General features: G+C 47.8%; 1 protein-coding gene across 2 annotated transcripts in view; it reads right to left on the bottom strand.

The window, feature by feature from the left end:
- COL4A2 (collagen type IV alpha 2 chain) overlaps positions 1–12,815 on the bottom strand; it is a 177,131-nt gene that overhangs the window by 48,708 nt on the left and 115,608 nt on the right. For both annotated transcript variants that reach the window (XM_032611468.1, XM_032611470.1), the window contains exons 7-13: positions 10,326–10,442; positions 8,423–8,494; positions 8,034–8,069; positions 7,863–7,925; positions 5,941–5,976; positions 3,439–3,480; positions 1,185–1,280 (exon numbers count right to left, since the gene is read on the bottom strand). In XM_032611468.1, the coding sequence (XP_032467359.1) occupies positions 1,185–1,280; positions 3,439–3,480; positions 5,941–5,976; positions 7,863–7,925; positions 8,034–8,069; positions 8,423–8,494; positions 10,326–10,442 (462 nt within the window). The remainder of the gene's footprint in view (positions 1–1,184; positions 1,281–3,438; positions 3,481–5,940; positions 5,977–7,862; positions 7,926–8,033; positions 8,070–8,422; positions 8,495–10,325; positions 10,443–12,815) is intronic.

Raw genomic sequence — 12,815 nt, 5'->3', positions numbered from 1 at the left:
AGTCCTAGGCCAGCACCCAGGATTCCTGCAGGTCAAGACTGCCCCCTGCAGGCTGGCTGGGCCCAGCCCCAGAACCTACCCCCTCTTGGCTGTGGAAAATGAAGGAAATCTGATTCAGATGCTTTGAGCATCTCAGCATGGATCAGATCTGCTCTGGCCTCACTCCATCCTGGGCTCCTGTCCTGAAACTGGACAGAGGCTCTACCTTGCTGATGGTCAGGTCACCCCCAGGAGCCAAAGTCCCTCCTGGATCCACCCTGATGGCTCTGTGGAGGCCCCCCTCCTGCCTGGTTGTCCAGGGACGTCCTGCTCTGAACTCAACTGGTACATAACCACCCCGTCTGGCCACACATCAGCCACCTCCAGGCCACTTTCGTCACCGGTCACGTCGCTCATAACGGCCGCAGCTGCCCAGGCTGATTTCAACCGTGGCCGGGGTCCAGCCTGCGCTCTCCTATCCGTGACTCAGCACCCACGCCCCACCTTGACAGATACTTGAGAGACAGGAATCATGTTCCACATTTGGGATCTTTCCTTTGGTTCCCGTGACCTGTTCTGGTGCGTCTCCCCCGGGTCTCCGCTCTGCAGCCCTATGAGGTCAGGATTCTACCAGGTCAGTGCTTCGGTCTTTATCAGGAACAAGGGGACCTGAAGGCTTAGGAAGGGCAAGTGGTCTGTCTGAGTGAGTGAGTGGTAGAGAAGGGTGTTCATTTTTATTTAGACTCCAAGAGTATGCTTTTAATCAAACAAAACCTTAACAGAAATTATGAGTCAGAAAACTGACTTTGATCCAAAAAGCCCACGATGATGCTCCACGTCGGCAAAACCTACCTAAAAGTAGGTTTTATTTTGCCGAATACAACATTTGTTCAGATAGCTCCATATCCTGGCATTGAGTTGCGCTCTGACCACTAACTATGTCTATACTAGAGACTTAGGACAGACCTGAGATTTTTAAATGGATTCTCGTGTTGTTTCAAATTCATCATAATTATTTACAGTGATGTCCTGATACACTCGTGTGACTGTGATCAGTGCTTTCATACATAGTTTGCCAATTTGGCGGTGAGGGCTTTTCCACTTTGAATGCGACTGTTTGAATGAGAGCAAAGAAAGTTACCTTTTCTTCTCCTCCTGTTTTTCGTTCAACTGGGAATACATCCATTTTGCTGAAGTCCCTTTACCTTATACAGCTCTGGGAGGATCACGTCACTTTTGGGCCTCTCGACGTAACTGTTGTCTGGTGGAATCCCACCGGGTCCCTGCTGTCCCATGTCGCCCTGTGAATGGTTTAGCAAAGCAGCTGTCTTTACATTGAAAATTCACGACCAAGGTTGAATAAAAGCACAATCCCACCGCAAACTGCTGTTTTTATCTTTGCATATTACTTACCACACGTACACCGATTTTATAGTGTTATAATCATAAGATAAAAATCATATATAGAATAAAATAATCGTAAGGTAAAATTATTTGATTGCTACTTGCATGAAGAATCACTTAGAGGGGACTTCCCTGGTGGCACAGTGGTTAAGAATCCACCTGCCGATGCAGGGGACACGGGTTCGAGCCCTGGTCCGGGAAGATCCCACACGCCGCGGAGCAACTAAGCCCGTGCGCCACAACTACTGAGCCTGTGCTCTAGAGCCCGCGAGCCACAACTACTGAAGCCCGCGTGCCTAGAGACTGTGCACTGCAACAAGAGAAGTCACCGCAATGAGAAACCCACGCACCGCAACAAAGAGTAGCGCCCGCTCGCTGAGACTAGAGAAAGCCCGTGGACAGCAACGAAGACCCAACACACCCAAAAATAAAGAAAGAAAGAAAGAAAGAAAAATGAAGCACTTAGAATTTATGCATACAAGCTGGTCACAATTTGGGGCTGCATTTGCTTCTGTGGAATTATCTGCTTACGATGAATTTCTATACAAGGAAATTACTAGGTCTGGAGGCTAAATATCTTGGTGGTTCTTGCTATGTGTTATGCTACTGCTTTCTAAGATTGGTACCAAGACATAAGAAATGCCTAAGAAATGAAAGACCAGTCCAGTTTCACCACTACTTCACCAGTTAAGGGGGTTTTTATATAATAAAGAGCAGCATCTTTAATAAACGTAATATCTCAGGACTGCTTTAATTAGCTTTTTTATCATTATCAAGAAACGCTTTTGTATGTGATGCACAGGCGGTGAAACCTTCGATCTGTAACATTACTGGACCACTATCCTTGTGTAATATGCTGATTTCACCTCCAGGAATTAACACAAAAAGGAAGTTACTGCCTTTTCTTTTGCTATTTTCACATATAAACTATATAATACAGATTTGAGCTTAGATATCACATAACATGAACAGGAGCAAACTGAGATGATGTTATTAGCCGTCCAAAGTGGCACTTCACGGTATATTCTGAATGTCTGCTAATATTACAGCTAAAAAATACCTAAAACTGTTCGGATCCCCTTTACCTATGGGGGCCTTGATGCTATTATTACTATTTTATTAATATTTGTGGATTACAGACATTAACTTCATTCTCATTCTATCTAATGTGACTATTCTCCTTTCCGCCCGATGATTTCTTCCCAGACTTTTCTTCTTTCTTCGTTATCTTACTATTTTCTTATATTCCATCGTACAAGACTTTCAATTTTTATGAATTTGGATCTTCCAATGTTTTTCTCTTGTGTTTTTTCCTATGGAATTCACACAAAGAAGGAAGTCTTTCCTTGTCACACCTGAGCAGTACGGGATTGCACTGAGTCTGCTGTTCAGTCAAAAAGCAAAATGGGAAGAAAAGTGAAAATGCGTGAAAAGTGAGACCAAGGGAACAAATCCGCTTGGCGGTGGGCACTCAGGTTCTGCAGTGAATGCAGTGGGTTGCGTTCTGCGAGGCTTTGCTTGTGGCTGTGGGTGCCCAGCTGAGCTTCTCACACACTTGATCTCAGGGGCTCCTCTCAAAGGCCACGACGCCTTTGAACCTTGGCACCGTGGGGGAACTGCAAGAGTCCACGTGGCCTCTTTCCTGCCTTTGAGCCCAGCCAGAGCCGGCCACGCTCCCTGGTCCCTGAGCCGGCCACGTCCCCCAGCCTGAGCCGGCCGCGCCCCCTGGCCTCTGAGCTGGCTCCACGTTGTCTGCTGCTCTGTCTTCCTCAATCTCCTCTGGATGCCCCATGTCAGAGGACACCACAGGGAAATGCCTTTACTTTCTAGCTGCTGAAGACGGCTGAAGTTACGTGTGCGTCAGAGGTCCGGGCCTTCTACAGTCTTACTGATCCATAACCACCACTGGCGCCTGTTTCGTAACCTGACACTTTACAGTGATTGTTTCCTTTGCAAACGGTCTGTTTGCAGAGCACCTCAAGATAAGAGCATAAAACGAAGACATTAAAATGATCTGTCAATATTTCCTAATTCAATCTATTAAGTTTCCTTTACCTTTTCTCCTTTTTCTCCGTAAAAACCAAGTCCTCTGTTGCCCTGAAAGATAAATGGCTTCTGTAAGTTTAAAGTCAATAATCACGGTGAAATAAAATTACTTTTTTTTTTAAGAAAAAGAAATCTATTATCTATGTGTCTGCAACATTACTGGATAACTATCCTTGCGTAATATTCTGGCTTCAGCCCCCAGGAACTAATTGATACAAAAGGATTAACGTCTTTTCTTTTGCTATTTCCACATATAAACTGTGTAATAAACATCTGGGTCCATTCCAGATATCACATAAAGTGAACAGGAGCAAATCGGGATGCTGTAGCAGTTACAGAAAGTGGTACCAGTTACAGACAGTGGGTTCTGAGCATTCACTAAGATTAAACCTTAAGTGACAAAAACTCCGCGGTTCATAAAAATGATAGTGTTTTAATACAGCCGTGCTTCTAAGAGACTTGTATTTTGTACTTTAAGCAAAACCTGAAAAATAGTGGAGTAAGAACAGTTATTCTGTCACCCTTGGGAACACTTTGCCATCTGCTTTTTGAAATATATTTTATTGTTCAAACCCTGCAGACCGGGAAGTTGCCTATTATTGATTCCCTACTTGTGGTCCTGGGCTTTGACAGTCCAGGGTCCCTGCTAACTGCTTCTCTCTCCTTTAATCCTCTACACCACACGATGAGCTTGGGCATCACAGATGGGGAAGGTGTCATACCCTTGGACCAAAGCCTCACAGCGAACAAATGGTAGAGCTCAGGTCTGATCCCAGGTCCTCCCGACTCTTAATCCCGTGTAGACCGGTTCTACAGGTTAGGGTCGCAGAGCGTTTCCTTGGGTTCTGGCCCCTCTGGACTCAGAGAGCAGCCATTTCCCGCCTTGGATCCCACATCTGAAGATGACGATTCATACCGTCCTCTGCCTCAGACTTTCTCATTTTGGTTAAATAATCCTAATTTCACAGAAAGATTTCCTACCCTTTGAATGATCTTAGGGGATGGCGTTCTTGGGGTTTAGCCAAACTTTTCATCTTCCTTTTTGCTTAAGAAGCAAAGCTAGGCTGGCGACCTAGTAAGTATTTGACAGATTCATGGAGCTGCCGTGCGTGGGAGGGCTGACCGGACACGATGCCGTAAGTCAGTCCTCTGTTCTCTGATTCCCAGCAGCTCTGCTTCCTTCTCAGGGCCCCTACCCATTGAGACAGAGGATCCTGTTGGGCGGGGGGGGGGCTATCTGATCTGTCTCTACACCACACTGTCCACCCCCCTCCGATGCCCAGAGAGTTTCTGCAAATAAAAACAAAGCCTTTAATTAATCTTTGCTTTTCCTTTGCTTCTTTCCCACCTGGCTGGGAGCTGAAATCAAAGCACAGAAACGCAGCCAGGCTAGATGAGAACACGATTTGCTTGGGACCCCGAGGTCCCCGCTGCCTCACAAGCCGGAGTCCAAGTCACCAGGAAGTGACCGGGCGGAGGGTGAGGGCTGTTTGTGCTGCAGCCAAGTGGGGATCTGAGGCGACCTTGGGGCTCAGCCGCCGCGTCCTACATCCGCTTCTCTTGGCGCTGGGCCGTTCCCAGCTTGCTCCAGGCTGCCGGACAGTGGGGAGCCCAGTGGTGGGGACAGCAGCCCTAATGAGCTCCAGCCGCAGCTGGAAGCTGTGTCAGAGGTGATGGGAGCTGGGGGTGAGGTGGGGACAGCCAAGGTCCCCAGGCGGTCATAGAGATGGGGTTTCCGTGGGGCAGGCCTGGGAATGGGCAGGCTGGGAGATGTCCTTGGCCACATGCAGGCCACAGAATGGTTCTGAAAAGTTCATAACGGTAGCCCAGTATTTCTGACTCACGTCGAGTTTCGACCAAATACTCCCCTCGCCAACCTCCTACTGTTTGTCTTAGACATTTATCTACCTTTCCGAGGTCACGCTAAACCCTAATTCTGTCACCAGTTTCCAACAAGCCACCTACTTTGCTGTGCTCCAGCCAGCTGACTCATCTTTCTCTGATGAAAACAGGATAGTATCGGGCCTGAGCCTGGCTTGAAACTCACCAAACACAACCCTAGAAGCGGACATCACACTGTGGTACAACCTACCTGTATCCAGGTAAGAAGAGCGCCATCAGCTCCCTACACAACTTTGGTGGCATCTCGTCCCTTCTTGTAAATGAACACACACGGATAAGCACGAGCTGTCCCTGATTTGTTCTAGTCTACGTTTCTAATCAAACATTCACCACCAGTTGGACTTGCATGTAGCCACAGGAATGCCATGTGAGTTGCAAGCAACAAGCCATTCAATACATCCACTTAATGACTTCATGTGACCATCCAGGTGCATCACTGGATTTATCCCTGGAGTTTATAACATTGTCTCAAAACCCTACAAAACGGTCCGCATCATGAGATAAACAGTACAGCTATCAACCAAGCAGTTCCATGGTCAAGAAGGACACACACAAACACGTAAGGCCCCCCTCCCCTTTCCCTCACCATCCCGCCCCCCACCAACTTACTGGCTGTCCTTTTGGTCCAGGGGGTCCAGGGGGTCCCTGCACAAATACAAAGAAATTTGGAAACTGTTTTCTTTATCCCAGGACCCAGATAACATCTGCTGGAAAGCCACTCTCTGTATATTTAGAATACCGGGTAGTATGTAGAGAGGTTTCTAACACATTTGTCTCGGCGGGGAGGCAGGGCTGGAGGGGAGAGGGCGGGGGTCAGGCCCAGTTCTCAGGATTTGCTGGCTGTCCACACGCAGCTGTTTCTGGTTTGCTTTTCTGAGTTCAGGCTTTTGACTTGACCCCTGTCCTACTCATGTTTGCTCTGATCCCTTTGCAAGGTCTCAGGCCCTGTCACTCCAGAGACGGCTTCTCCCGGCTACCTCTGCGGTCCCCCACAGGGCACCGTCCTGCACTTTCTGCTGGTGGGCCAGCAAATGTGCACAGACAGAATTAATTGACATCCAGGCCACCCTGCAGGGTTGAGAATCCGCCTGCCAACATCACCATATGTCTTTCTGCAAAGCGTTCAGCGTCAATACCACACTTGGGATACAAGTTTTAAAAATGCTTTAGAAGAGCAATTTGTGTTGTAGTACAAATAAGTGGACAGGGCAGGGGGCTGTGGGAGATCTTAATGGTTCATACAAAGACCCTGAGGCTGTCACCTCGGCTAGGGACCCAGCGGGTACAATCTGCTCCTCCACATCCCTGAACTGTGTGCGTAAAGCACGACACCCCCAAACCCTGTGGCACACGTGCTGTAAGCCGACAGCTGGGTGTGCCGGAGAGCAAAGAGCATCTTGTCACGTAAGCCTCATCTCATCCCCTTCGGCCAAATCTCTCACAGCCACAGGGCTGCTTGGAAAAATGACCGTCATGGCACCAGGGAACTGTGCTTTGTAGAAACATGATCAATTATTATTATCATCTTCTTATCGACAATTAGAAGGGAATGAATGAGCGCTCCCACCCCCGACTGTTGGTGTGACCGCATCTTCCCAGACACACGTGTGTCCACTGTTTCTCAGTGTGTGTCAAGAAGCTGACACCGCAGCTGCCTCGATCTTGAGCAGTGGTTTCCTCTGAGAAGGGCTCTCTCCCCTGCAGTCAAAAGCTCTCTTTGAGTAATTTAAGGCCTGTTTGTTTATTAACAAAAAGTGAGGGGAAGGAGAGAGTCAGACACCTTGCAGGAACCAGTTCATCTTCTGGTCCTTTGTGCAGCGGGAAGGGCCTGAGGCGGCCAGGCCCTGGGACTCTCCTTCTCCCTCCCCTCCCCTCCTCGAAGCAGGCCCTCCTTCACCCAGGGATTTGTCCTGTCGCACTTCACTCTATTATTTGATTTGCAGGAGGAGGGAACACCTGTAGACCACCACTCAGGTGGGGTGCAGGGGCCACTTGTTAATTGGTGTCCAATGTCTCACCTATTATGATGGCTCTGCCCAGGTGCAGCGCACCTGCTCTAATGGTCATGCCAGTTGTGGCACCCCTGTTTCTAATGGCGATGCCAGGTGCGGCACACCTGCTCTAATGGCCATGCCAGGTGTGATGGCCCTGCTTCCAATGGCCATGTCCAGCAGAGCCCATTTCTTCCTTATCGACCTATTGGATTCTGGTCTGCTTTGCCAGGGATGATAGGCCCTTGTCAGCTGGTCAGGTGTGGTGCTGGGAGAGCTCGTGCATGACTGCAAAGGCGCCCAGCCAGCGCCAGGTCAAAATTTGACCTAGTTGGCAGTGATCTGATGACCACACATTCTGAGTTCTCATTCTTCAACCTTGATGTCAGCAACGCGTACAAAGGACGACCTGTCTGGTCTTGGCGACCACAAGCGTCAGGCTGTGTGGTGAGGCTTTCACCAGCGTCTGCAGCTGAAGGAGCTGCATCTCTAGAGGACGCTTGACAACCTCAAGGGCGAGCACACGAGCCTGGTACTTACTGCTCTTCCTGGAGCTCCAACCGGACCCATCTGTCCCACAGGCCCAGGGCGGCCGGGAGGCCCCTAAGGACAGGCAACCAGAGAAGGCTGTTAGCAGAGGCCGACTGGGGCACGGAGTCCGGAGTTCTTCAACTTCCGCTTCGTCTCTTCTCTAATAAAAAGAACGCTTACCTGGAAACCGACCAGTCCGGGCACTCCAGCTTCCCCCTAAGTGAGAAGAAATAGTTTTAAGCATTTTAGCTTTTAGGCATCTGTAGGTTTAGTGACATTTTACTGCAATGTTGAAAATAAGTATATAAAGTGTATCTGCCGTCTCAGGACTTGGCGATGTTGATCACCCAGATATCTGGGGTGCTGTGAATGTGGGACGAGTGTGCCCACGGTTAGTGTAAGATTGAAAACAGCCTGGGGGGCAGTCAGAGAATTTCAAATCAGTTGTGATTCTGGGCTATTCCATCCCTCTCTGCATCCCTCCACTCCAGAGCTCACTTGGAAATTAACTTTGTTAATCGCGAGTTTAAGCTGTGGTGCTTGCTGACGTCCCACCTCTACCGACTTACCCTGTATTTGTCGCGGTCCTCGCTAGACAGAGCGTAGGGCTCGCCTTTCTGCCCTTTGGGTCCTTGGGGCCCCTAAATTAGCACATATATCATAGGAAGAAAAACGAAGAAAACAGTCCGTCAGCATTCAGTGCAACAACTGTTATTTGGATGATTACGTGTTGCCTTTTTTATTTTTTTGGCGATACGCCGCTCCGCGGCACGTGGGATCCTCCCGGACCGGGGCACGGACCCACGTCCCCTGCATCGGCAGGCGGACTCTCAACCACTGCGCCACCTGGGAAGCCCCTACATGTTGCCTTTTATAGGCAATGTCTAGCTCTTCTCACGGCCCATTCCAGTTATTCTGAACACCAATCTCTACCTTAACCGCAAGGGTGAGAGTTTTACTTTCATTTTTACCCAATAGCATCTTTCTTACAGTTAAAATGGAAATACTCTATAGGATTTAAATTATTTTCAGAAACCCACGTGAAGTTTCAGTAAACAAATCCTTTCCTCTACCACCCTGTTCCTTTTCTTTGTAAAAATACTATTCTGTGTCTTCTTTGGCATTTATGTACTAAAATATCAACACATTCACACTGAAGCACCATTTCTGGGAGAGATACTGGGTCATCCTTTAAAGATGGAATTGTGTCAAATATACACGATGTGTGAGTACGTACATACACATATACATGTGTTTTAACACCTACATATAAAATCAATATTTCAAAGTGACGGCTGTTTATTGGTAATGAAAGCTATGATATTAGAATAGAATAGAATGCAATGTAGCTTATGGAAAAGTTGAATCACATGAAAAACCAGCAGCCAGTGGAGGAGGTGGAAGGCGGCGGTGTGAGCGGGACCAGAAATCCAGCAGCCTCGGCGAAACGCAACAAAGGGTGTTATGGCTGCCCTGCCCTTACCTAAAAATGTTGTTTTTAAATAAAAAGTTTTGCCAAAAAATGTTAGTTTAATCCTGAATTTGCAATATACTGGTGGTAAAAAGGTAGCAATAGAATGCCGAAAAATATTTCAAGATTCTTTGCAAAGACCCTAGAAATTAAATGAAGCCACGGAATAGATCATTATATGGAAGTTCTTCCATTACGAAAAGTAAAGTCTATCTTGTATATCCCGGAGAACATCATTGTTCTGTCACGTCACAAAGGATGTTAGAATCTAATAAAGATGATGACTAATAGAGAATTTTGTCAAGATTTAAGCTTTTTAAAATTTTAGTTCCACGATTCCACTATTATTCACTGTTATTTGAATCGGAGCATGGGAGGAAATGAAGAAACAGGAGGCTGCAGGAGTGAACCACATAAGCCAAACCCATTACTTTCTACCTAACGCTTAAAGAATGAATCGGGGGCTTCCCTGGTGGCGCAGTGGTTGAGAGTCCACCTGCCGATGCAGGGGACACGGGTTCGTGCCCCGGTCCAGGAAGATCCCACATGCCGCGGAGCGGCTGGGCCCGTGAGCCATGGCCGCTGAGCCTGCGCGTCTGGAGCCTGTGCTCCGCAACGGGAGAGGCCCCAACAGTGAGAGGCCCGTGTACCGCAAAAAAAAAAGGAATGAATCAGAACATGGAGTTATCTGAATGCAGGAACAGCACGCCTAGGTATCCTCAAGCCAACCTCAGCAGGGGAGGTGTGCTTTACCCTGACGGCTAAGCAAGAGTGGGGAGCCACGGCTTCCCGGGGTGTAAAGGCAGGCCTGGCACGTGCTCCCGCCTCCCATCACTGTCCTGAGAGCAGAAGGCAGCTCAGCCTCTTCAGAGAGCTTTGGTAAGACAACTTCTCAAAGGCATCCCCTGCAGGGCCTCCTGAAAGCGAGACCTTTCACGCATTTCCACCACACAGATTCCAGAGCCGACCCGTGGAATAGCCCAAGCGGTTCCCATACTCACACGGGGGCCGAGGAAGCCGCCAGGGCCGCTGGGTCCCGGGTAGCCTGCGTCACCCACTGTCCCGTTGCAGCCGTCGTAGCCAGGCGGTCCTCTGGGCCCGCCCTGGCCAGGATGTCCCTGGAAACAGAGAAGCGAGTGAGTCTTCAGCCCGCAGGGGTCTAGTTTTCATGTAACTGTGATGAAACAGCTTAAAATCTTCTCAGAAGAGATGTCCCTGGCATGAATCCAAGCGCCAAGACAACTCAAAATGAACCAATGAATGAGTGAAAAACTAAGTCGTCAAGGTCACACAGGTGTCCTTCTCAGCGGCAGAGGGCCTGCACGACACAGTTCCGTTTCCCACGGGCTTTGGTAAGATGTCAACTGTCTTGGGGTTTCTGCTGCTTTGCTTCCTTGGGCGACAGGGAGGGCTGTTTTAGCAGGAACAGGAAAGGGTAGGTTGAAAAATTCTAGAAAACACTCTAGAAGCAGATGCTGCTTGGGGATAGCAAGGGTCAGCTGTGCCCAACCGAATTCTAGATGGAGCTGTACAGACCCACGTCCTAAACGGGCGAGAGTCACACCTGCAGAGGGATCTCATCAGTGACTTAGCGGCAGGTAGAAGAGCTGATTTCCTTACTGACTTTCTTCAATAAGTCAATTGACTTATTGTCGTCTTCAGGAACAGGACTTTTTAGATTTTAAACACGAATAGAAAGCAAGTCAGGTGTTCTGGGATGCCGGGTGGGGGAAGGAAGGCAATGCGATCACATGTGTCTTTCGTGTAACTCGGGGTCAGGCTAGGTCTCTGGGCGTCTCAACCACGTGAATCTGGTTCTGGAGACATGGAGGGGTCAGGTTAATAATCTACAGTTTATGGACTACGAGACCAGAGCCTGTTTTGCTGTTTCTTTACACGATAGATGTTTAGATATACGATTTCTTACTGTACAATTTCTTTACAATTTTGGTTTTCTTCATAACAGACCAAATATATATTCCAGAGTGATTTTTGAGGCCAGTGGGCTGTCTTTTAGGTTTACCTTGAGAAATCTGGAAGGTTTCAAAGGAAATGAACAAGCCCTACACAGAGTGCCTGTACCCTGAATGATATTAAGAAATACAATAAGAGAAACAGAATTTTTCTTTTGTTTGCACATTTTTTTGCTTCCGATGTTCAGAGCCATTGCTTTCACTGGTGCCATCAGATAAGAGATCCAGTAGGCTTTTCAGTCAACCCTCTGGTGGGTCAGAGAAACCCTGATTGTCCCTGTAAATCATGAGACACAATCTCTCTGGTATTGGAGAGCCAGCAGCATTTTGGTCTTCGACGTAAAGGCCTCTTTTTTAGGGGTCTCTAGAAGCTGACCTTCAAATTCAGAAATCAAGCTCTGCAGGTGTTCTCATGACTGTTAGGATTCCGTGATGCTTTCATTAAAACGTGCCACTGAGTCCCTTACTCTCCTCCCGAATTACCCGTCTGCTATTGGTCTTTCTGACTCGCTTAGAATCGATCGACGTCATTTGAAATTGCATGCCAACCTGGTCTTAGTTTGAAATTGTCCTTCAAAGAAAAATTTCAATTCTGTTGAGCTATATGTCCCTCTTGTGTCCAACATCTAATTAGGTCCATTTCTGTAGGATACAATTCTTAGATTTACCGCACATCACTTTCTATATTCGACTTCTAAACAGCCAAAACTGTCAGGTCCTTTTAACTCTGTGCCCATTAGGTGCTTATATACTGAAAGTGGCATTTACATTCACTTACTGTGGAGCATCTATCAGACTTCGGCAGTTAAAGAGACTGTTTTTAGCAGCGCTGACATTCTGTAGAAAATGACCCGTCATCTGTACACCATGATCACCCTTCCGTATGATGACTATTTCCTCCCTAATTTGCGAAATATTTGCTTCTGATATTAAATGAGTAGGAAGTGGAAAAACGAATGCAAACAAGATACAGATCAGTTACACTCTTTTCCCATAACGTCGCTCCATCTAAAGCGCGGACCTCTACTTCCAGAAGAGACCACACTGAGGAATGATCCAAAGAGTCCAAAAAAGTAGGTTAAAAATGGGCGATTTCCTTCGAGGCAGTTGGTAGGGAAATACTTTTGTTATTTGTTTAACCCTTGAAATCTGCGGATTCTTCAACTCTGCCAATTTCTCAAGATTCTGACTCATGTGAGAGTTATTTCCTGATTTGCTCATAGCTGTGTGTTGTCACTGATGTGTCTGTTCGAGGCCTCACTGAGGATCACCAGCCATGTAGGTCTCACGTTTTGGCAAGTGTGGCTTCCTTTCCTTAGCTCTGCCTTCTGCTGCAAAAGCCTCCTTGAAGGTGGAGCTAAAGATCTGAAGGAAAAGCATGAATCCCCTGTGACTGCTGTCCGCTCACGCCCTTTCCCTTTTCTCCTGCGATGGAGCAGCGCCACTTGTGTAGCCTGGGGGGTTGAGGATTCTCCCCCTCTGTGTGTGTGTGTGTGTGTGTGTGTGTGTGTGTGTGTG

The sequence above is a fragment of the Phocoena sinus genome, chromosome 18, assembly GCF_008692025.1.
Source record: "Phocoena sinus isolate mPhoSin1 chromosome 18, mPhoSin1.pri, whole genome shotgun sequence".
Classification (NCBI taxonomy): domain Eukaryota; kingdom Metazoa; phylum Chordata; class Mammalia; order Artiodactyla; family Phocoenidae; genus Phocoena; species Phocoena sinus.
The sequence above is the reverse complement of the archived record's forward strand: the minus strand, read 5'-3'. Positions and strand labels throughout refer to the sequence as shown.